The sequence below is a fragment of the Rhinatrema bivittatum genome, chromosome 6, assembly GCF_901001135.1.
Source record: "Rhinatrema bivittatum chromosome 6, aRhiBiv1.1, whole genome shotgun sequence".
NCBI lineage: Eukaryota > Metazoa > Chordata > Amphibia > Gymnophiona > Rhinatrematidae > Rhinatrema > Rhinatrema bivittatum.
Genome location: NC_042620.1, coordinates 205,368,810 through 205,393,808, shown reverse-complemented (window position 1 = coordinate 205,393,808; position 24,999 = coordinate 205,368,810). Strand labels below are relative to the sequence as shown.

At 45.9% G+C, this 24,999-nt stretch overlaps 1 protein-coding gene across 4 annotated transcripts in view; it reads right to left on the bottom strand.

Annotated features, from left to right (window-relative positions):
• PFKL (phosphofructokinase, liver type) overlaps positions 1-24,999 on the bottom strand; it is a 236,743-nt gene that overhangs the window by 136,815 nt on the left and 74,929 nt on the right. For 3 of the 4 annotated variants that reach the window (XM_029606470.1, XM_029606472.1, XM_029606471.1), the window contains one exon: positions 6,396-6,561. The exons of the other annotated variant lie outside the window; for it this stretch is intronic. In XM_029606470.1, coding sequence (XP_029462330.1) covers positions 6,396-6,561 — 166 coding nt within the window. The remainder of the gene's footprint in view (positions 1-6,395; positions 6,562-24,999) is intronic. 4 annotated transcript variants of the gene reach the window in all.

Genomic DNA, 24,999 nt, shown 5'->3' with positions numbered 1-24,999 from the left:
ATTTCAGACTTCAGATAAGAACTGGTACTCGCTCCTCGAGGGCCCATGTTCCTGTACACTCTGAAGATTCTCTACTGTCTGGAAGCTATCACAGATACAGACTATTGTGAGTTACCATCGCTCTGTCAGAGCTTTCCCTGGAACCAGGTACTCGCTCCTCGAGAACCTAACCATTTCCAGCTACTGAGCTTCTTAAGACCTTATGTGAGTTTTGTCATCCAGTTCTGGCTATGTACACAGCTTACCCAGTCTACTCACTATCTATAGTTTCTCTACAGCTCAGAAATCCTGGGAACACTGTTCCAGTACCTGAGGGACTTCAGCCCTGCCGGGCATATCAGCTCACTACTGCCACCTCTGATGGTTCTACTAACCTGTCTAATAAAAGTACTATCTGTGTCTGTCTCCATACCCAAGCCTAGACGGTGGTCCCTCTCAGGATATCCTCCTGGGGGTGCTGTCATCTGCCATCGGCCCAGGGATCCACCTATCTACATTCCTCTACAGCCGAGTGCCCTCTCCAAGCACTCCGCTGATAACTGATTGCTACTTCTTCTTCATCAGGAGTCTTCAGCAACAGTTCATTACAGATTGTTATCTCCGCAGTCTTTACTTTAACAGATGATAACTCCCAGCTCTATCACAGAGCTGGTTCCACTACAGATTGCTAACTTCCTAGCAGAAGATCATTCAAGATTGCTAACTCCGCCTACGGAATCTAACAAGATAGTTAACTCCTCCTTTTACAGGAGTATCCAGCAACAGATCCATAACGGATTGCTAACTCCTGCAGTCCGTCCACAACAGATTGCTAACTCCTCCCATCTTGAGGAGTAGTGTATAACAGATTGCTAACTCCTCCCTTCTGGAGGGGTAGATCTATAACATGGACAGAATCAAGGAGATCAGAAATTCCCCCAGCTGCACCGCCATTATTACAGAGCGTAAGATTTCCATTTGAAATTGAGTCACTTTCAAGTGATGATTGATCCTCTTGAGATCCAAGATGGGATGTGTTACATCCATCGGTTGCAGACGGCTGCGACCGCTGTTGCTCACCTCTTGCTTGACTACACTGACTCCTCTGGGTCAACTCGCGGCCTCCGCCAGCTATCACCAGCCTGGATGGCGTGGACGCTGCCGACCGCCATCTTGCCTTCGGAGTTCCTTAGGCCCATGCGTGCGCTACTGGGCCAGCCTTATGCACATCATGGCGGGAACCTTGGGGGCGTCCCCCTTGGATGACATCTTTCTTCAAGGACTCTTAAGCCGGCTGGACCTGCCTACCTACGACTTGGTAATGAGTTCCCTCTTGTTCCAGCTCCTGCTTCCGTGGCGTGAGACATTCCAGGTACCCGCTCCTCGGGGGACCTTCCTGTCTTTGGCTATCCGCTCCTTGGAGGGCCTTCCGTCTACGACTTTTGCCTGCTCTGGAGCTTTCACTCTGCTACAGTGAGTACCATGCTCTGCGGACCTTTGCCGTACCATTGCTACTGAGGATCCCTCATCAGTGTACCCCGCTCTGTGGACCATTGCCGTACCTTTCCTACTGAGGAACCCTCATCGGTGTACTCCACTCTGTGGACCCTTGCCGTACCACCGCTACTGAGGACCCTCACCGGTGTACCCCTCTCTGTGGACCATTGCTGTATCATCATTACAGAGGACTTCTCCATGGGTATATCCCACTTCACAGACCCTGGGGCTCTCCAGCTCCTGTGTGTCTTCTGCCACACTCCCCACTCCACGGGCAGTGTCACTCTACTTCTCTAATAAAGTTTCAAGGACTCTCAAGCTAGTACTAACATCAGCTCCCTGCACTGACATTCCGTGACTCCACCACCTGGGGTCACTTTCTCTAGCTTCCTCTGCCTCTCATCTCTCTCTCTCTCCAGCACCTATTGCTCTACACACCTCGCAGCTGAGATCTCGCCTCCCGACGGTGAGGCTCACGGGGTTCCTACCTATGGGCAGTACCATCTCTCATCTCGGCCCAGGGGCCCACAAACCCACAAATCCTAGCAGGATGAAAGGAGCCCTCCTTCTTGGGCACAACAAAATAATGGACTATCGCTCCAGACATTCTTGAGACGTGGGCACCAGAACCACAGTTCTCAGTCTGAGGAGCCTTTGAAGCATGAACTCCACTGCATGCTTCTTCTGTGGAGAGTGGCAAGGGGACACCATGAACACGTCTCAAGGAATACTGCAAAATTCCAGTGCATACTCTTCGCGTATCACCTCCATGACCCACTGGTCCGACGTGATCTCGACTCACCTCCGATAAAAGAGAGAGAGATGTCCTCCTATTTCCTGTAACGGAAGGTGGGTTGGCAAACCCTTCATTGGGAAGCTCGGAAAGGTCCACCAACCGAGCCCGCTCCTCTCTTGGGCTGCCGGGGACAAAAGAACTGAGGTCTACCAAATGTCGGAGTCCACTGAAAGGACATCCCTCTATAGCAGTGGTTCTCAACCTTTTTTCTGTCGGGACACACCTGACAGATGGTTCTCATATGCATGACACACTGACCCATGATCGTCACGGGGCTAGATGTAAAAGTACAGTTTGCATCCATGGGAACCCCCCGACCCACAATAATGGATGTAAAGCAGAATTATGACATTCTCCATATAACTCACCCTACAAAAAAGATATTCTGGTTCTGGTGTCATCTCAGTAACAGCAACTCAAACTCCTTCTACTTCCAGGCTCAATAGCCCTACTTATGAAAAGACAGCAGTTTACCACCAATGCATGTCCTCTTGAGAAAACACAACTGATACACACGCTTACAGGCTAGTAAAATATCTCATCTCGGTAACAGACACAGAACCGACCTAACATACTCCCAGGATCTGTAGTAATGCACATAAACTAATCCACACACAGTTACACCTATATTATGGAATACACTCAAACAGGAGCAACCCTATCTATGAAAAGGCAACACTACAAATATTAAATCAGGCCCTAAAAACCAATACACCTCTTACTAGGAAAACAGAGCTAGCAGGCAGCTATAGATCCACACACAGAAATAATTGTAAAACTATATTAATAAGCAGAATAAATGTTTCAAAACAGCTATGAACCGATTAACATCCAACAATTAAAAACTCATAAGAACTATTAAAAATTCTCCAAACCCAATAAAATATTTCAAAAAGCAGACACATCACATAATATTAAATAATTAAAATGGCAGTCAATCAAGAAAAATAAACTTAAAAAGCCACCTTTACTTACCCCCTCCAGCAGCTCTCCTACTCCTCTTCCATGCAGGCCATAGCACACACCAGAAGCAGCAGTAGAGGCTAAGCTCTATACTCATGATCCTCTTCCTTAGGGCCCATGTCTCTCACACACACACACACACCATACCAGTCATGCCCCCATGACCAGTTTCTGTCTCCACACACCTATCATCTCCCAAACAGTCTTTGACACACACACACCAATCACCTTCCTGAACAGTTTCTCTCATGCCATACACACACACAGGCTTCCCACTCCCGTGTTCTACTTACATATACGGGCTTCTCACTCTCATAATCACTTTCTCTGTCTCACACACACTCACCAGTCTCTCACTCCCATGTTTGTTCTCTCCACATGCACAGGCTTCTCATTCCCATAATCACTTTCTTTCTTTCATACACACACACACACACAAACACACACCAGTCATCTGAACTCTCTCATGCATACACACACACACACACACACATACACAGGCTTCCCTCTCCCATGTTCTCTTTCAGATATAAAGGCTTCTCACTCCCATGCTGTGTCTCACACACACACACCCAGGTTTCTCACTCCCATGCTCACTCTTCACATGCACAGGCTTCTCATTCCCATAATCACTTTCTTTCTCTCTCTCACACACACACACACACACACAAACACACACCAGTCACCTGATCTCTCTCATGCATACATACACACACAGGCTTCCCTCTCCCATGTTCTCTTTCAGATATACAGGCTTCTCACTCCCATGCTGTGTCTCACGCACACCCAGGTTTCTCACTCCCATGCTCACTCTTCACATGCACAGGCTTCTCATTCCCATAATCTCTTTCTTTCTCTCTCACACACACACACACACACAAACATACACCAGTCACCTGATCTCTCTCATGCACACACCCACCCACCCACACACACACCCCCACAGGCTTCCCACTTCCATGTTCTGTCTTACATATACAGGTTTCACCCTCCCATGCTATGTCTCACACACACACACAGGTTTCTCACTCCCATGCTCACTCTCTTCAGATGCACAGGCTTTTCATTCCCATAATCACTTTCTCTCTGTTACACACACACCAGTCTCTCTCTCATTTCCATGCTCGCTCTCCACGTGCACAGGCTTCTCATTCCCTAAATCAGATTATTTCGCCCACATTCACGCACACCAGTCTCTTTCTCTCACACACACCGTCACCTTACCATCCAGTCTCTCTCTCATGCATGCACCCACACACAGGCTTCCCACTCCCATGCTCTCTCTCACATAATCAGGCTTCTCACTCCCATGCTTTCTTTCACACACACCCCCACAACACCAGGCTTCTTACTACCATGATTTCTCACATACCCAGATTTCTCACTTCCATGCTTTTACTCTCTCTCTCTCACACACACACACACATCAGTCACCTTCCTGACTAATGTCTCACACTCTCACATACACATCAGTCATCTCCCTGAGCAGTCACTTTCATTGTCTCTCACATATACACACACATCAGCTCTCTGACCAGTTTCTCTCAATCACACATATACTCTCAATCAAATACATTCTCTCACTTACACACAGGCTGGCAGCTTCTCTCTCTCACTCACTTCCTCTCCCCATGGTAGCTGCAGCAGCCTCCTCCTCCAGCCCCCGCAGGCCAAGAAAGAAGAATTCCATTGGCCGCGGGAGGCTCATGCTGCTGTCTCCTTTCCCAATTACCGGCTGCTTCGATTGCTCGGGGGCCAATGCTGCTACCGCCGCTACTACTTTTCCACGCGGCACGGCTTTCTCCTTCCCGCCCACCGCACTGTGTATCACTTCCTGTTCCGGGTCACGGGGTGGGGGGGGGGGGCAGGCGCGGGAAGAAGAAAAGGCCAGCCACGGGTGCCACAGCTCCTTCTAGCACCGCTGCTGTTCCCACTGGGCTTGAACGTGCTGATAGCCCAGCGGTAATGGCAGTAGGGAAGGAAGAGCAGCTGGAGAGACCGGGAGCACGTGACACACCTGCCGGTGCTTGGCGACACACCGTTGTGTCGCGACACACCGGTTGAGAAGCGCTGCTCTATAGGGACGAAAACATCTGGAACCCTGGAAACAACCCCTCATACCAAAGGGGTGCTGTAGCTGTTTCTTATCTTCCAACAACCAAGGCACCGGAGACTTGCCTCCTTTCAAAAAGCTCAAAGCAATCCCCATAGGGAGATGAACGTCCATCTAATGGAGACAGAGAATACTGGCAGGCTGTGGTCACCACAGGGTTATATATACTGTGACATCAGCTTGCTCCATCTCCAATCGCTGGCAGGGGAGCATAAACCCACTGGTCCTGAGTCCATCTGTCTACATACTAGGAAACTTTAATTGAGAATATTCAGCAGGGGACTTGTCCCACTGCGAATTTGGCTAAAGTTTTGCAGATAACTCTACTTAGATAATTTTTCTACTTGCCAGCCTATTGAATATGAACGTCTATATTAAATCTATGTAAACATACCACTGAAATTTCAAAACCTGCTGCAGACCTTTCTAATACTGGCTGCAGAATCTAACCCTAAGCTGTCAAAGAGGTGACTTCGATAGTACCTAGTGATGCTAGAAGACTTTATAAAGTTGGAAACCAGAAAAGAGGCATTGAAAATAGAATGAACCCTATCCAAGATGAAAACTTCCAGGTAACAAAAAGCATCATCCAATCTATTTCTTTCCAGACATAGGGAGGGTCATTTTTAAATCACCTGCTTTGAAAATTCAATTTGGTTGCCCAATTCGCATGCAGACATAAGAACAGAAGTCACTTACAAGAAGTATGCATATAAAATCATTTTCCCTCCTGACTCCATCCCCCCACCCATCCCAGAATATCTCTTATGCATTTGGAAGTTCAGGCAAAATCAGTTTTCACACGTACTTTTACCCATACAACCCCTCAGTTGATTTTCAAAGAACAATTTACAAGCATAAAATAGGCTTTTATGTACATAAAGCACTTTGAAAATCAAGTACAGCTATTTAAAAGGAAGGTGAGAGAATGTGACAGAGTTAAAAAGATGCAAGAAAGAGTGAGAAGTGAGAAAGGAGAAGAATGATATAAAAGATCCCTAGAAAGTGCAAGATAGGTCTTTGCCTGCAAAATGTCCCCTAATTCACCTCTGGGCAGTGGTAGTGATGGCATCGATCACCTCCATGATGCGGTGCAGAGCTGAGTCCGTTCCAATGGTCATGTCAGTACCGCAGAAATCATTGTCAATGGAGCCCACAAGCCCCACGATGTTCAAATGACTGCACGTCTGAGCTATATCTGCTGTGATTCGGCCTGTCTCAAGAAAAATTAAAGAAGCCAAAAATTATGAAGATGCTCAATAATTTCTTTTAATAATATATCTTAACATACTAATCACTAGCCATATGCATAATGCAAATTTCATAATAAAACAACTATTAAACCAAATGGAACTAGTAATTAACATAGAAAAAACTGAATTTATATACCTTGAACGAAAAAACATTGTAAAAATTCAAAATCCCATCAAACTTAAAAATAATAAAACAGTGGAGTTAACGGATAAGGCTAGAAACCTAGGGGTAATTATAGACATGGAACTTAGCCTTAAGCAACACATATCATTAAAAGTAAGAGAAGGCTACACAAAACTAATGGTCCTTAGGAGACTACAACCCTTACTAACTAAAAACACTTTCATACAGTACTACAAGCACTAATATTTGCTAGCACGGACTACTGTAACACACTTTTCCTAGGATTACCATATACCACAATCAGGCCACTACAAATACTACAAAACTCAGCTGCCAGAATACTTACTGGAAAAGGCAGAAGAGATCATATCACCCAAACACTTGCGGATTTACACTGGCTCCCAATAGAACAAAGAGTGCAATACAAAACACTATGCACAATTCATAAACTAATAAATGACGAAAATGCTGACTGGCTAAACACTGCACTACGTCTGCATGTCCCTCAAAGAAATCTCAGGTCTGCCAATAAAGCACTACTAACCATACCCTCAGTCAAAACAGCAAAGTTGACACAAGTTAGAGAGAGAGCACTATCCTTAGCAGGGCCATTGCTATGGAACACATTACCACTTGAGCTAAGACTAATGAAAGAACTGAAACTTTTCAAAAAAAGCCTAAAAACTTGGCTCTACAAAAAAGCATTTCACAGTGAGGGCGCTGAATAACAAAATATACAGGCGAATGTCACCTATATAAAAAACTGAACTGAGTATTTTATTTTAGTCATAATTAAATATTAAATTAAAACAGTATTCACATATGATTATCTCATTAATCAGACAAATAGTAACCCCAATCCACTTATCATTTAGAATATATTATTGAACTATGTAACCGTATAATTTTGGCACCCTATGGATAACTTAGAAACCGACCAAACCTATTTCGTGCCTATATGTAAACCGTTGTGATGGTACACCACTGAGCGACGGTATAGAAAAGCTTTTAAATAAATAAAATAAATAAAAATAAAATAGCCATTTCCATGGCCAAAACAGCATTTTATTCACAGAAACGAGCTCTTTGAAAACTACCCACTCTGTATACGGATAGCAGAGCTGCTTACCTGTAACAGGTGTTCTCCATGGACAACAGAATGTTAGTCCTCACACATGGGTGACATCATCGGATGGAGCCCAGCACGGAAAAACTCTGTCAAAGTTTCCAGAACTTTGACTTGGCATAATAAGCATGCCTTATACCACACGCCCATGCAGGGTCCCTCTTCAGTCTCGTAGCATAGAATTACAATTAAAAATAAAAAACAGGAGAAACCCAACTCCGCGGGGTGGCAGCCGGGTTTCGTGAGGACTAACATCCTGCTGTCCTTGGAAAACACGTTACAGGTAAGAAACTTTGCTTTCTCCAAAAAAAAGCAGGATGGTAGTCCTCACACCTGGATGAATCCCTAGCTACAGGCTGTTCCCCAATACAAAAGAGGACCAACAGACATCAACCAGGTGCCAACGAGCACAACAGTGCTGTAGATAACAGATGGGGAGACAACCTGAACCCAAACAATGGGCCGGGAGAATTGGGTTCTATACCTCAAAAAGATTCCGAAGGACAGACTGGCCGAACCTACTGTCACGTCGGCCATCCCTATCCAGACAATAGTGAGATGCGAATGTGTGTAGAGAACTCCACATCGCAGCCTTGCAGATCTCCTCCACAGGAATTGCTCACAAGTGGGCCACCAACATTGCCATGGTTCTGACAGAATGAGCCTTGACATGACCCTCAAGATGCAGTCCCGCCTGAGTATAACAGAAGGAGATGCAATCTGCTAGCCAACTGGATAGTGTCTGTTTGGCAACAGCAACTCCCAACCTATTGCTATCAAAAGAAATAAAAAGTTGGATGGACTGTCTATGAGCTTCTGTCCGCTCCAGACAGAAGGTTAAGGCTCCCTTGTGGTCCAAACTGTGCAATGCTTGTTCTCCTTGGAACGAATGGGGCCTTGGAAAGACAGTTGGCAGAATGATAGATTGGTTAAGATGGAAGTCCATCTCCACCTTAGGAAGGAACTTGGGATGCGTGCGCAAGACCACCCTAAGTTCATGATAAAATTTAGTATAAGGTGGATAAGTCACAAAGGTCTGGAGCTTGGTAACCCTGCGCACTGAAGTAACCACCACCAAAAATATGACTTTCCAGGTCAGGAACATCAGGTCATAGGTGCACAACGGCTCAAAAGGAGCTTTCATCAGCTAAGCTAGTACCACATTGTGGTTCCAAGACACAGCAGGAGGCCTTAAGGGAGGCTTCAATTGAAGCAGGCCCCGCATAAAACATATAACTATAGGCTGTGCAGAGATGGGCCTACCATCTACACCATGGTAGTAGGCACCAATTGCCTACTACCATGGTGTAGATGCAGAAGGTAATCAAGAAGTTTTTGTCTGGGGCAGGAGAATGGATCTAGGGCCTTCTGATCACTCCACATGGAAAACCTCCTCCACTTCAGTCCGTAGGACTTTCTAGAGGAAGACTTTCTAGAAGCCACTAGGACCAGAGACACATCCTCTGAGAGATTGAGTGGCTCCCATTAAAGGAGAGAGAATTATTAGTTATCTCAAACGACAACATGTTCATATAGCCATATTACAAAACACTTACTGAACTGATAAGGAGCATAGTAAACTACGACGAGATTGGGTGAGACAAATTCTATATGCTTCTTACAACTCTAAAAGCCGAGGGCTTTGTATTTTAATTATGAGTCATTACCTCTAACTATACATAAATCACAAGCGGACCCTGAAGGCAGATTGTTTTTTATGGAATCATCAATCATTTTATGAAAAGAAATTAGTTTTTATAAATGTATATGATCCTAATAAAGAACAAAACAAGTTTTATAGGAATCTTATCAATGATATTTCTCGCTTATCTGGGCACTTAATAATAGTAGGGAGTGACTGGAATACTTGATTGGACCTGAAAAAAAAACCCCAAATCTTGAAAACAGTGGGATATGCCATACAACGGGAAGGCCTTTGCTCCTTAATGAATACCTACATCTCCAAGACATTTGGCAACAGCAGTGCCCTTCTGGGAAAAACTATACATGTTTTTCTGCTACCCACACCTCCTACAGCAGAATTGATTTTTTCCTTTTCTCCAGGAGTTTATTCCCTATTCTATGGGTGGCAGACATTTTCATAGCTACTATTTCTGTTCATAATCCCATGCTCCTTCCACTTTTGATTGGACCAAAGGAGACAGGGGGAATCAAATGGAAGTTAAACTTGTTACGCTCACCACGCGAGCAGCTTCACTTACTCTGATGCCGGCCTGATGTTACCATTCCATGAGGCAGGGAGACACCACCAGCGATCCTATGCGTGCGCACAATATTTCTTTCAAAGGACCCATAGCGGGAAAAGTTTGCGGCACCCTCAGATAACATCATTGCTCTTGCCCTATAAAAGGGCTCTTCAGATGTCCAGCCTTTGCCTCAGCAAGGTCTCCTGGCTCCTGTCTCGATCTGGTTCCAGTTTACAATCTTGCACAAGCCATCGTCCTGTTCCAGTCTTCAGCTCCGCTTCAATCTTCAGCCTATTCCAGTCTTCAGCTCGTGCCTAGTAGTTAGCTTCAGCTTTTACCTTCTCAAATCTTCAGCTTCAGTCCCGCCCCTGTTAAGTCTTCAGCCCCAGCTTTGTCTAGGTATAGACTCTTGGACGCTGCCATAGTCTGGCCCATTCTAAGACTCACTCACTCGTTGTTGGCGCAAGTCCTAGGGCACAGCCCATGAGATTGCACCAATTGCACCATGGCAAAAGAGGCTCATGCTCAGGTCGTTCACAACAAAACCTCTCTCTCCGGGTCATTCATCAAACTACTATATGCCGGTATCGTATGTGTTAGGGCTTTATCGCATGCAATAAGACCCTACCGCACGCGATACTGGTCGCATTTTGGTGGTACAAAACAAATTAGGAGAAGGGGAGGAGTATGGGCAGGGTTTGGGCAGAGTTATGTCCCAGCAGCACTGCAGGCAATAATGTTTTCTATATTATCGCTGGCAGCACCACGGGAAATAACTACACATTTAATTGTGATGCTATGGGTGCGAAACTGTAAGGCCCGGTTTAAAAACGCACCGCCGCGATGCAGCCAGCTGCAGAATTTTGCCCCCTGCCCCTTTTATTCATGCGGCAGAATGATGAATCTAGGCCTCTGTTAGGTAAAGAAGATTTTAAGGAGTTTATTAAAAACACTATTCAGGATTTTAAACATTTTCATTCCTCAAATGAACATAATCCTGACCTACTGTGGGAAATTTTCAAAACAGTTAAGAACATAAGAACATGTCATACTGGGTCAGACCAAGGGTCCATCAAGCCCAGCATCCTGTTTCCAACAATGGCCAATCCAGGCCATGAGAATCTGGCAAGTACCCAAAAACTAAGTCTATCCCATGTTACTGTTGCTAGTAATAGCAGTGGCTATTTTCTAAGTAAACTTAATTAATAGCAGGTAATGGACTTCTCCTCCAAGAACTTATCTAATCCTTTTTTAAACACAGCTACACTAACTGCACTAACCACATCCTCTGGCAACAAATTCCAGAGTTTAATTGTGCGTTGAGTGAAAAAGAACTTTCTCCGATTAGTTTTAAATGTGCCACATGCAAAGAGTCTTCTTTGGTGAACATCCAACTGAAGTTTTTGTTTAATATTTTGGCCATTTCTTTGTCTCTCTCCACACATAAGTCTGAAGTGATATAGTAAAATTGAAAGGTGACAAAGATCATTCTCATATATATCTGAAAAATGTTTTGTCACCTAGCTTTACCTCTTTGGCACTCCTTGCTTCTACCTGACTTTTTGCTTTCTTGATTTTTTCTTCATCTCCCTCAGTTTCACCAGATATTCTTCCATGTTCCTCTTTTTGGGATCCTTAGTGCTGTTCTTTTTGCTTTTATTTTATCAGCAACCTCCTTTGAGAACCAGATCGGTTTCTTATTTCTCTTACTTTTGTTTACTTTTCTAACTTATAGATTTGTTGCCTTTATAGTTGCTCCTTTTAGTTTGGCCCACTGTCGTTCCACCTCTCTCATTTTCTCCCAATCTTCTAGTTCTTCCTCCAGGAATGTCCCCATTTCGACAAATACAAAACTTGGCTTTTCATGTGACTTCTCTGTATCTTATTTGCGATATCAAACCATACCGTTTGATGATCACTGGTGCTGAGTGGGCACCTACCCGGACATTAGAGACATTATTCCTGTTAGTGAGCACTCCCGCGTGGGTTCCAATACCATTTATTTGTACAGAGCCCCTTGCAGGGCATCCTCTCTCTCTCTCTCTACTTCTGGTAGATTCTGCAGAAGAGATTCTCCAGTCTACATCTGGCAGATTAAAATCTCCAATCATCAACATTTCTCCCTTCTTTCGCACCTGTTGGATTTCTTCAACCAGATCGGTCTAGTTCTTCTGTTTGAGTTGGAGGCCTGCAAAACACTCCAGTAAAAATGGATGCACCCATCTTTTTTTTTTTTTTTTTTTAAGGACAGCCCATAATGTTTTTACTCTACCCCACATTCCTTGCAGTTCAGTTGCTTGCATATTGTTTTTGAAATAAAGACATACTCTTCCCCCTTTTCTGTCCTCTTTGTCCTTCTTTAATAAGTTATAGCCCGGTATGGCTGTATCCCTATCATGAGAATCTGTGAACCATCTCTCTGTAACAGCAACAATGTCCAAGTCCGCCTCCACCATTAGGGCCTGCAGGTCTGGGATTTTATTGCCCAACCTACGAGTATTCGTAGTCATAGCTTTCCAATTTTTTCTCCCTTGATTTGTATGACCTTTTCTGCATTTTTGAGCTGATTAATATTTTCTCCTTCCACTGCCTGTATTGCTTGGGGGTGACATGCTAATTTCATTGGCCATCTCCTGCCACCCCCATTCTTTAGTTTAAATGTCTGATAATATATGATCTGAATTTCTCACTTAGTATCCTCCTTCCTGCTACAGACAAAATGTAGGCCATCCTTATCATATAGCCTTTTACTGCTCCATACATGATCCCAGTCTCCAATGTATCCCAAAATCACTTTCTGTACACCAGGCTTTGAGCCAAGAATTGAAGTTATCTATATGGCATAGCTTCTCATTTTCCTTTCCATGAATAGTTAATACTTCTAAAAAAGGCAATAGTCTTTGCCATGTGTCTTATCTTTCCTAAATTTTGGAAATCTTTTTGTACTTCATGGATACCATTTCTATTGGAAGTCATTGATCTCCAAATGGATAACACTGATATCCAAGTTCCTACTTTCTTCTTCAAGGACTTGGACTATCTGGTTTGCATTTCTACTAGCTGAGGAAACCGGAAGGCATTTAACTGTTGTGTCACCATCAAAATGTGCTCCCAAATTTGTTCCTCTGATGAGTCTCCTAGCAGAAGCAGCTTTCTTTTATGACATTTGATTCTGTTGAAGGGCTTCTGTGTGCATTGGGTGACTTCACTTTTAGAAATCACTTCAAAATCTACTGCTGAGTGTTCTTCACTCTCCAAAGCAGAAAAAGCATTATGTAAGGGTAACAGTGGGGAGAGTGGGTGGTCACATACAATTTCTGTGGGTGGTCATATACAGTTTCTGTTTGCCGTTTATACTATGGGAAAAAGCTCTGTATGTGCACCCCGTAGTTAGAATATCAACTAATGGACTATGCCTAACCCTTTTTCTATTTAGAGGGGATCTAGATAGAGATGCCCTCTTTCCCCTCTTTTGTTTGATCTAGCAACAGAGGCCTTAGTACAGATTATTTGCAAAGACCTGATAATTGGAGGTATCAAGTTTGGTTGGACACTTAAGATCTTGTTTTATGAGGATGACGTCCTGATCCTAAAAATTTGATTCCTAAATTGCTGGAAGTCTTAGATACCTACAGAAAGGCATCTGGATATAAAATTAACTACCAAAAGTCTGAGATGTTCATGTTTTGGCCTGATCAAGCTCAATTGCCCTCAGGCTTCCACATGCCATTTAATATAGCCCAAAATGGGTTTTGATACTTAAGGACATTTATTCCTAGGAATTGGAGAGACCTATATAAAAGAAACTATGCGCCTGTGGTAAGCAAATTCCAAACACACCTTAAAGAATGGGATGGCCTGCTGCTTTCATGGGGCAGTAGAATTAGTGTACTAAAGATGAATGTCCTGCCCAGATTAATCTATGTGTTTCAAGACATCCTTTATTCCTTGAATGGAAGGTTTGTCTCCTCTCTGGAAAGTAGCTGGTCCAAATTTATTTGGAGGGTGGGCGGGGGGGGGCATGGGCTTGCCATACCTCCGATTAAGCTGACAACCCAAGGCAGAGGGGGGCATGGGCTTGCCATACCTCCGAGGTTACTACTAGACAGTTAATCTAAGCTGCCTCAAGGACTGATTGAATCAGTATTCCACATTGGCATGGCTCTCCTTGGAGAGTGGAGCTGAGGAAAATTTAGAGCTAGACAATTTATTGTTTTTACCTCCCATGACAAAGGCAGACAGGAGAGTGACTAGGTCCATGTTAACTGTGGACCCCTGGCCCGGAACGAAAGTCACCCACCTGGGGAATCTGGTGCCTTTCGTCACCGGAAGGTGGATTCCAGAAGAACTGCTCAGTATCTCAGGGGAAGAATCCAGCAGGGAGATACAGGCCCGAATCCGACCACGGAACGGTTCCAGGCAAAGGTTAGATCCAGTCCAATCCGGGTCTTAGGCAGGCAGCAGGCAGAGGCAAAATCCAGTCCAATCCGGGTCTTGGGCAGGCAGCAAGCAAAGGCAAAGTCAGTTCCAATCCGGGTCTAGGCAAGCAGCAGGCAAGGCAAAAACAGGTCCAATCCGGGTCTAGGCAGGCGGCAAGCACAATCAGAGTCAGGTCCAATCCGGGTCGATGCAGGCAGCAGGCAAAAGCAGAGTCAGGTCCAAACCGGGTCTTGGCAGACAGCAGGCAAAAGCAGGGTCAGGTCCAATCCGGGTCTTGGCAGGCAGCAGGCAAAAGCAGGGTCAGGTCCAATCCGGGTCGATGGCAGGCGGCAGGTCAAAGGCAGAGACAGGTCCAAATACAGCACTGGTAGCAAACAAGGCAGGGAACCTATTGAAAGGCGATGAGCAGCTCACCGAGTCGCCCTTAAATCTCCCGCCTTGGCTGACGTCATCATCCGGGGACGGCCCCTCCTCCTTGCCTCGGCCCCTACAAGGGGCGGGGCTACCCTTGCGACTGCCGATGCTGCTACTGGGGAAGGCGCCATCTTTGTGCCGCGGCCGGAGCGCCGCGACCCGCGCCTCGAGGGAGTCGGGGCAGACCCGCTGGAAAAGGTAGGGGGGCCGGATCGCGTAGGAACGCGATCGGGAAGCACAACAGTCCAATCCTTTGATAGCCCATACGTTCCGAGTTTGAAGACAGCTGTGTCATTACCTACATATTCCAAAGGATGTATTATCTCCCGTTTCTTTGCTGCATAATAGACCAAACCTGTTTATACATACATTTAATCCAGAGATGTAGGATTGGTGAAATATGAGTTTAAGACACTTAGGCCAACTATGGGATGAAACAGGACTGTTACCTTTTGATCAAATCCAAGCAGATTTTGCGTTGAAGCCCTCTTCCAGGCTGATATACAATCATATTAAGGAAGTGATTCTTAAGATGGAAAGTCATGAATGGATGAAAAGGCTTCCCCTACCTCTCAAAAAGGTATTAATGGATGATGACTTAGTAATAAAGTTCATTACTTTTATCTATAGAAGTGTTCAGGTGGTTGGGGAATTTCTGCTGCCCTTGATGCACAAGTGGAACAATGACCTAGGTCTGGAATTAAGACTGTGACATCATTTATTTATTTTATTTATTTGTATTTTAAAATACTTCTATACTGCATGCTCCAAGAAAATTGCATCATGTACAAAAATAATATTACATGATAAAAATAATAATAAACATAATATGTTACAGGGAGCGCTGGGAGAGCGGTCCCCCTTAGAGGGAGTGTGCCCTTGGGCCCCTGACACGATCCCACGCCAAGGGTAAGTGTAGCGTGGGTGGCGAGAGCCAGCCCGACCTCCAGCCAGACCTGCATGCCTCTGGAACCAACTGTGGGGTGTTGGTGATGAACAGTCCTCCAGCCATTCCCGGCCCTTTCAGACCTGCCGCAGGGATGGCAAGAGTCAGCAGGCCGGACTCAGGGCGTGGGCAGACGAAGGTTCAAAAGCAATATACGAAGACTCGGGAACCATAGACTGTAGACGTAGACTCTAAAGCAAGGTACTGTAGACGTAGTCTCTGAAACAAGTAGGGACTTGGAAGGTTGAGACATTGGGATGGTCCCTCAGGGCACCCTACACAGCCAGTACCACTGGTCTGGTCACGGACCACCCTGTCCTACACCCGCAGGAGCGGGGCCAGCGCAGAAACTGAAGACAAGAACGCAGGAACTGTAGACGTAGACTCAGAAGCATGGGAGGTTCAGACATTGGCACTGTCCCTCACGGCGCCCTACACAGCCAGTACCACTGGTCTGGCCACGGACCACCCTGTCCCACATCCGCGGGAGCGGAACCAGCACATAAAAGGAAAAGCGCTGCACAAGCAGTCCGGGGTAAGGTACTGCACACCGGCAGTCTGAAGCGGGTTAAAACATCAGGATCAGAAACAAACATCAAGGAACATGCAAGACACCGGACACCAGGCGGAACCACTAGGCGAGCTAGGCCTGTGCCTAGGGCGCCGAAACTTAGGGGGCGCCGTGGCAGGCAGCAGAATTTTGAAAGGGCAAAAAGTGCCCTTTCAAAATTCTGCCAGCCTTCGACTCGCCTAGATGGAGACCAAGCGCCAAGACTTAGGGGGTGCCGCGGCAGGCAGCCAGCTCCCGACTCGCCCTGCCTCCCCCCGAGTGTCACCCTCCCGACACCCCCCTAGTGGTCCAGCGGAGGTCCCGGGAGCGATCTGCCGCTCCCGGGGCCTCGGCTGCCACTAAGCAAAATGGCGCCGGTTACCTTCAGCCCCTACCATGTGACAGGGGTCAACCAATGGCACCGTTAGCCCCTGTCACATGGTAGGGGCTGAAGGCCACCGGCGCCATTTTGCTTAGTGGCAGCTGAGGCCCCTGGAGCGGCATATTGCTCCCATGACCTCCGCTGGACCAGTAACGGGGTGTCAGGAGGGTAGCACTGGCGGGGAGAAGAAGTCTTTGAAGAACGCCCCCTGATTACCTACACACGGGGACGTAACATAGGAGATTCCTTTGTGCATTCCTTTTTGAAAGTATCTACAATAGCAGAACCTAGTACTCCTTGGGGACATTGATCCTGTAAAAGTTGTTCAGTATGCAATAAGGCGATCACGGGAGAGACTTGGGAAGACAATGATGGGTTTATACATCGGGTGTTTCAATATTCAGACTGTACTTCTACACATGTAATATACTTGATTCAATGTCCATGTCATTTATATTATGTAGGTAGAACTAAAAGGATGGTGCGAACACGATTAATAGAACATCGAAGTTGTATTTCCACAGAAAAATTGACAGCCCCGTTGGTGTTACATTGTAAAGAATTCCACCACACGTTTGATGATTTACATTGGCGAGTTTTGGAAAAGGTACAACAACATCCACGGGGGGGGGGGGGGGGGGGATTTCAATAGAACTTTAAATTGGAAAGAGCAACAGTGGATTTTTAAATTGCGAACTGTAGCACCTGGAGGTTTAAATGCTTCCATAGAGTGGTATTCACTGATCTGAAAACGGAAGAGCCCAAAGATGTCACTCGGTTGGTATATAAGTTAGATCTGAAAGTCACTGGAAACGATGACTATTTGAAACAAACAGAAAAACGCTGGAACGCCATCTTTCAATGGATATTGTGAGTAGTGCCGTGGTTCTGAAAGCATAGAGTTGCTAAAAGATAATTATATGTTGATATGAACGCATATTTTATTCAAGTATCTGTTTGACACAGGAATATCACCCTTGAGAAAGGACTTGCCGAATTGTCAGCAGTCAGAAACACGGAACCGTGTCGGGTTTCTTGGATTCAATAGACCGTCAAGCAATTGGTCTTAAGGATTATCAAGACTGTGTTAAAACACTAAGTTAAGTACTTTATGATTTTAATTGCATAAAAAAAATTTTCAAAAAATTGAGATTATATTCGACTTTCCGATTAGATGACCTATAATTAAATATAAGGTTGAGTCAGAAAAAAGCGACAGCTTATTACGATGATACCTAGTATGATGGTCATTAGAAAATGTACAGAGTGCGTCTGAACTTTCCATAAGAATAGATACTCGTTGGTGTAGCTATCTTAAGAGTTACCAACCAGGAAAGAGATCTAGGTGTCATAGTGGATAATACATTGAAATAGTCAGCCCAGTGTGCTGGGATGATCAAAAACGCAAACAGAATATTAGAAATTATTAGGAAGGGAATGGAAAATAAAATGGAGGATATCATAATTTATTTATTTTTTATTTATTTAGGTGTTTTATATACCGTTGTTCCAGAGTAACATCAGAACGGTTTACAAAATTATCGTTCATATTCTTGTTTAACAATCACAATCTGAGCCAGCATTCATAATCTAGGTCAAAACCACGGCAGATATATGTTCTTTTTCATGTTCGTACATCTTCTTTGTCAACATAAGAAATTTATAGTCTTCATATTCGTACATTTTTAAAGTGTATTGCTCCATCGTGATACCTCACCTTGAATATTGTGGGCAGTTCTGACCACTGCATCTCAAACAGGATATAGCTGCACTGGAGAAAGTGCAGAGAAGGGCGACCAAAATGATAAGAGGCATGGAACGGCTGCCTTAAGAGGAAAGGCTAAAGAAGTTAGGGCTGTTCAGTTTGGAGAAGAGATGACTGAGGGGGGATATGATAGAAGTCTACAAAATCATGAAAGGACTTGAACAAGTTAATGTAAATTGGTTATTTATTCTCTCAGATAATAGAAGGACCAGGGGGCATTCCATGAATTAGCAAGTAGCTCATTTAAAACAAATCGAAGAAAATTATTTTTCACTCAGTGCATAGTTAAGCTCCGGAATTCATTGCCAGAGGACATGGTTACAGCAGTTAGTGTAATTGGGTTTAAAAAAAGGTTTGGATAAGTTCCTAGAGGATAAATCCATAAACTGCTATTATGGCAATTAATAAGCAATACTAGCTTGTGATCTAATGTTTGGTACTTGTGACTTGGATTGGCCACTGCTGGGGATACTGGGCTCAATGGACCATTGGTCTGACTCAGTATGGCATTTCTTATGTTCTTATGTTCTTATGCATGGCAGACAAAGCCAACCCCTGGGGCACCCCACTTCGAATTTGGTTCCAGCATGGAAATTAATATGGAAAAATATATCAAGAATTGCTATTTGTAGTAGGAGAGTTGAACTAATGTATAAGCTGTTACACAAGGCTTATTTATAGTAGAGATGTGAATCGTGTCCTCGATCGTCTTAACGATCGATTTCGGCTGGGAGGGGGAGGGAATCGTATTGTTGCCGTTTGGGTGTGTAAACTATCGTGAAAAATCGTTAAAATCGTGAGCCGGCACACTAAACCCCCCTAAAACCCACCCCGACCTTTTAAATTAAATCCCCCACCCTCCCGAACCCCCCCCCCAAATGCTTTAAATTACCTGGGGATCCGGCGGTGGTCCAGAACGGCGGCGGTCCGGAACGGTCCCTTCAATAGAATCGTGTTGTCTTCAGCCGGCGCCATTTTTCAAAATGGCCGCCGCAAAATGGCGGCGGCCATAGACAAAAACGATTCGACGGAGGAGGTCGTTCCGGACCCCCGCTGGACTTTTGGCAAGTCTTGTGGGGGTCAGGAGGCCCCCCCAAGCTGGCCAAAAGTTTCCTGGGAGTCCAGCGGGGTTCCGGGAGCGATTTCTTGCCGCGAATCGTTTTCGTACGGAAAATGGCGCCGGCAGGAGATCGACTGCAGGAGGTCGTTCAGCGGGGGTTCCGGACTGCCGTGATTCTATTGAGGGGGCCGTTCCGGACCGCCGCCGTTCTGGACCACCGCCGGATCCCCAGGTAATTTAAAGCATTGGGGGGGGGGTTCGGGAGGGTGGGGGATTTAATTTAAAGGGTCGGGGGTGGGTTTTAGGGGGTTTTAGTGTGCCGGTTTTCCTGCCCTCCCCCTTCCCCCGATTTATGATTTTTTAACGATAAATCGGGGGAATTTGTATTGTATCGTGGCCCTAACGATTTTTTGACGATTTAAAATATATCGGACGATATTTTAAATCGTCAAAAAACGATTCACATCCCTAATTTATAGCCTGTTTTTTATACAAGATTCTCTCCCCAGTCTTCACAGCTATGCTGGAGGGACTGCAGCCAGGAGAGCACATTTATACATGTGGGGGGCGTGTGTATACACACAGGTCTTCTGGAAAGAGGTACAAACTGAGGTGTATAAGATACTAAGAATGTTTTTTTGATGCAACTCTTTGCTTACTAGGGGTCACAAGACAACATAATTTTAACAGGGAAGAACGTAGATCACTGGTTCAGATGATCCACGCAGCCTGCTTTACCATAGCCTCCCTATGGAAGTCAATACCTCTGCTATCACATTGGTGTAAACAGTTACGTGACACTGCTAATATAGAAAAGCTAACATACCTGTTAAACCATAAATCTTCAATATATGATAAGATATGGGGCCCCTAATGGGCACATCAATAGGCATACTGTTGCGTCCGTCGGTCCTCGACGGCTTCGCCCCATTTGCCTCACCTTATTCACGGCTCCTTCCGCTTACCTGGGCAAGATGGCTACCACCACGTCTACAAGCCGATCTCTCTGGCTTCCCCGAAACGGCTATGGTGCAGCCTCCCGCCATTGCTCCTCCCAGGTACCTACTAGGGTGCGCGCGCGCAACTCACATCTTTGTACCACCCTTGGCGTGAACCTCGAGGATGTTCCTTCATGCTGACGTCACGCCATCCAGGTATATTACCTTCACTCACTTGCTAGCTCCCCGAGTTAGCAAGGACTCGAATCCATTCTTGTTTATGCTGCTCTGCCGCTTCCGTGCTGCCGCAGGAAGCTCTCTCTCTCTCTGCCCTTCAGGGTATATGCTAACCTGGGTACCTGCTCCTCGGGGACCCTCTGCTTTATTTTCAGGTGCCTTACAGGAAACAGGTACTCGCTCCTCGAGGGCCTGCTCTCCCTGCCTCGGTGCCTGTACCTTCTACAACAACCTGGTGGAATCGTATATTAACAGCAAACACCTAGTGAGTACTCTAACTCTCAGTTTATCTTATCCACAGTATCTCCTCGCTGGGAGACTTGCTGCGGAACCTCCTGATGTCATCTAGGAGAGAAGGGCTCTCTCTGCCATGGTCCCTGAGACTGTAACTACGAGACTGCCTCACTACTGCCACCTCTGGTGGTTCTCTTCAAGCTGTTAAATAAAAGAACTCTTGTGTTTGTGTAGTACGAGTCTAGCCCAGTGCTGTGGCTCCTCATGGGGTTCCTCCCCATGGGCGTGGTCACCTCCACAGCACCCAAGGATCCACAAACACACATAATAACAACACATACTATGCCTGGTACTATTCAAGGATTCATGATCAGGTTGCCTGCAGTGTCTTGTACCCTTATAATTGGCACATAATTGGATATATCCTCAGGTAAATGTACTCGTAGTTTAACAATATAGGTCTATGTATCTAGGGGAGATTTATTCTCTCTTTATATAACTTTGTAAAGGGTTAAAGGATACTGTATCTTAGAGTATTTGTATATATCTGCTTTTCTGTATTGTATGCTAAGTGAATAAATAAAAGGTTATAAAGCAAAAAAATAGTGAGGAAGCACTAGTGAGCACTAATGGCGATGGAAGCTCTTTGCTAGAGCTCAGTCTACAGCTCCAGCATAAACTCTCAAAATGGAAAGAATCTGTAACCTGATAAAAAATTAAGAGGTGATTTAGGCATACAAAGACAATGATAATAAGTACAACAAAAAATACAATAGAAAAGACTAAGCATATCACTGACTATTACAAGGAAATGGGAGAGGCCAGCGAGCAAACAGCTACAATGAAGATTGCATCTGAAAAGATGCTGATCAGTGAGGCCGCACTACCCCTAAATGATAAAATATTGCTGAAAATACAAGCAGTGCAAGCTAACTTTAACAGAGACTTTCAATCTTTGAAAAGCTCAGTAGCAGAGGCTAATGAGAAATTGCCTTATGCCCTATGGTGGAGAAGCTGGAACACAGGGTTTCGGAACACAGGGTTTCGGACCTGGAAGACTGGGAGTCAGGTGTAGCTAATTCAATATCAGAGTTGTGTAAGAAGCTGGCAACTATTCAAAATAAAGTGATAGATTTAAAAGACAGATCCCGCAGAAACAATGTGAGAATAGGTGTGCTGGAAAAAGCAGAGGGGAGGGGGGGGGGTTACACCTGATTCATTTTTTAACACAATTTCTCAAGGAGGTTTTGGCACCTGAAGACAAGTTTAGACAGAGCCCATAAAACTCCTAGACCAATAAAAGCAATAGATGGTAAACCACAGCTTTTTGAGTGAAATTCCACTATTTTCAAATTAAGGAGTGGTTTCTGAAAAGAGCTAGAGAGCTGTGCTCTTTGTACTACAAAAATACTTGTGTATTCATATTTCCAGATTATAGTTTTGAAATATCTAAAAAGCCTGAAGTATATGCGGAGATGAAAAGGATGTTGCATGAGAGAAAGTAGAGTTGCTTACCTGTAACAGGTGTTCTCCGAGGACAGCAGGATGTTAGTCTACACACATCATCAGATGTAGCCCGATGCAGAAAATTTATATCAAAGTTTCTAGAAACTTTGACTAAGCACACAGAGCATGCTCAGCATGCCCTATAACACACATCCACGTGGCCTCCCTCTTCAGTCTCATAACACAGAATTACGATAAAATAAAAAATAGGAGAAACCCAACTCTGCAAGTTGGCAGGCGAGTTTCTTGAGGACTAACATCCTGCTGTCCTTAGAGAATACTTGTTACAGCTTGCTGGGCAGACTGGATGGGCCATTTGGTCTTCTTCTGCCTTCATTTCTATGTTTCTATAAGCAACTCTGCCTTCTCCAAACTGTTTGCTGTTGCAAACTGTTGCAAACGTGGACCCTTGTCCCGAGGTGGGTTGGCGCTACCTGTGAGGGAGACCCCTGAAGGTCCCCACCGTCAGGAGGCGAGGCCAGACAGGAAACAGAGGCCAGCAGGAGCTTCGCCACTACCAGCCCTCATTCCCCACAGGTTGAGCCCTTGGGTGCCGGGGTTGGCTGATCTTAGGTGGGCCTCTCCACAGATGATCCCACAGGGCATGGCCAGACGAGGCAGATGGTTACACGGGATCGAGGGTCCGATGCAGGCAGAAGAAGACGTGGTCAGGTCTGGTCCAGAAGTCAGAGGCAGATGGCAGAAGACGTGGTCAGGAAGCAAGCCGAGTCAAGAGCCAAGGTCAGTCCGAGGGAAGAGAAGAGAGGAACAGGAACTGGAAGGCAGGATCAGGAATGCAGGACAAGCCAAACAAGCACACTGGAGAAGACAGCGAGGAGACATGTTGCCAAGCCGCCTGCTAGGAGCCCGATGCAGCCTTAATTAGGCTGGAGGTGAATATGTCATCGGGAAGGGCCGGCAGCAATTTTCTGCCACCAGCCCTTTTAAGACCCGAAAGGAGGTGCGTGTGTAGAAGGAGACCGCAAGGGAGCAACAGTCTGCAGCATTCCAGCAGCCAGAGAGGATGGAGAGACTCCGGAGGCCCCAGGGAGCCCGGGCCTGCTGCCGTGGCAGAGGAGCAGCCGGAGGTGCGGAGCTCCGCAGTCAGCAAGTGTAACAGTAGCCCCCCTTCTAGGGCCCCCTCCAGGGGGTTTTGGCCTCCCAAGGTGGGAGGCATGAAATTGCTTAATCAGGATCTTATCGATTATGTTAGAGGCGGGTTCCCAAGAATTTTCTTCTGGGCCAAATCCTTCCCAGGTGAGCAGGTACTCCCACTTTCGATCTCGTTTCCTTACATCCAGTATATCGCACACCTGATAGGTGGTGTCGGTCTCAGAGGAGAGTGGTTGCAGTTCAGGTAACTTCCTAGAAGGTCAGGAGAGTACCAGGGGTTCTAGAAGCAAGGTGTGGAAGGAGTTGTGAATCCTTAAGGATGGAGGCAGGCAGAGCTGATAGGTTACGGAACCCAGTTGGCGGAGCACCGGGAAAGGTCCGATGGACGAGAGCTTGAGGCGAATGTAGCGCGTGCTGAGCCAGACCCTCTCACCAGGTTTGAATCACGGGGCTGGTCTACGGTGAACTTCGGCAACCCTCTTGGCTCTGAGTTCTACTCCGTGCAGCAAGTTCTGCATATGGTTCCAAAGGAGGTGTAACTCCTGTGCCATCAACTGAGCCGCTGATGAGGGGGTGGTCAGTGGTAGAGGCAGGGGAGGAAGTGGCTGCCTTCCGTAGACAATCTGGAAGGGCGAGAATGCAGTGGCAGAGGAAGGATGAGAGCTGAGAGCAAACTCCGCCCAGGGGAATAGTGCTGCCCAGCCATTTTGACATGCGTTGACATAGGTGCAGAGAAACTGCTTCAACGTGCGGTTTGTCCTTTCTACTTGTCCGTTCACTTTTGGATGGTAGGTGATCGTGACGTCCAATGTGATGTCAAATTTTTTACAAAGGGCTCTCCAATACTTGGCTGTGAATTGGGTTCCGCGATCGGATACGATATGTTTGGGGAGTCCGAGGAGGCAGAAGACATGTTGGTCGAAGAGTTGATCCAGTTGAGGAGCCGAGGGGAGACCGGGTATGGCAATGAAATGCGACATCTTGGAGAAGCGGTCAACTATCACCCAGATGGTCATATTGCCGTCAGAAAGCTGGAGGTCCACGATGAAGTCAGTTGAAATGTGCATCCAAGGCTCCTTGGGGGCCGGCAATGGCTGTAACAGCCCCCAAGGTCGCCCCACCAGGGGTTTTTGCTGGGCGCAGACGGGACAGGAATCCATGTAGGCCTGGACATCTTTTCTCACACTGGGCCACCAATAGAATCATTGGAGGGAGGCAGGGGTTCGAACTCGTCCGGGGTGGCCAGCAACGTGGGAATCGTGAGCCCAGAATAGCACCTTGTCGTGGAGTCTCTGTGGTACGACCATTTTCCCAGGTGGGACGGTCACGGTGGCAGAGAGCAGTACTCATACAGGG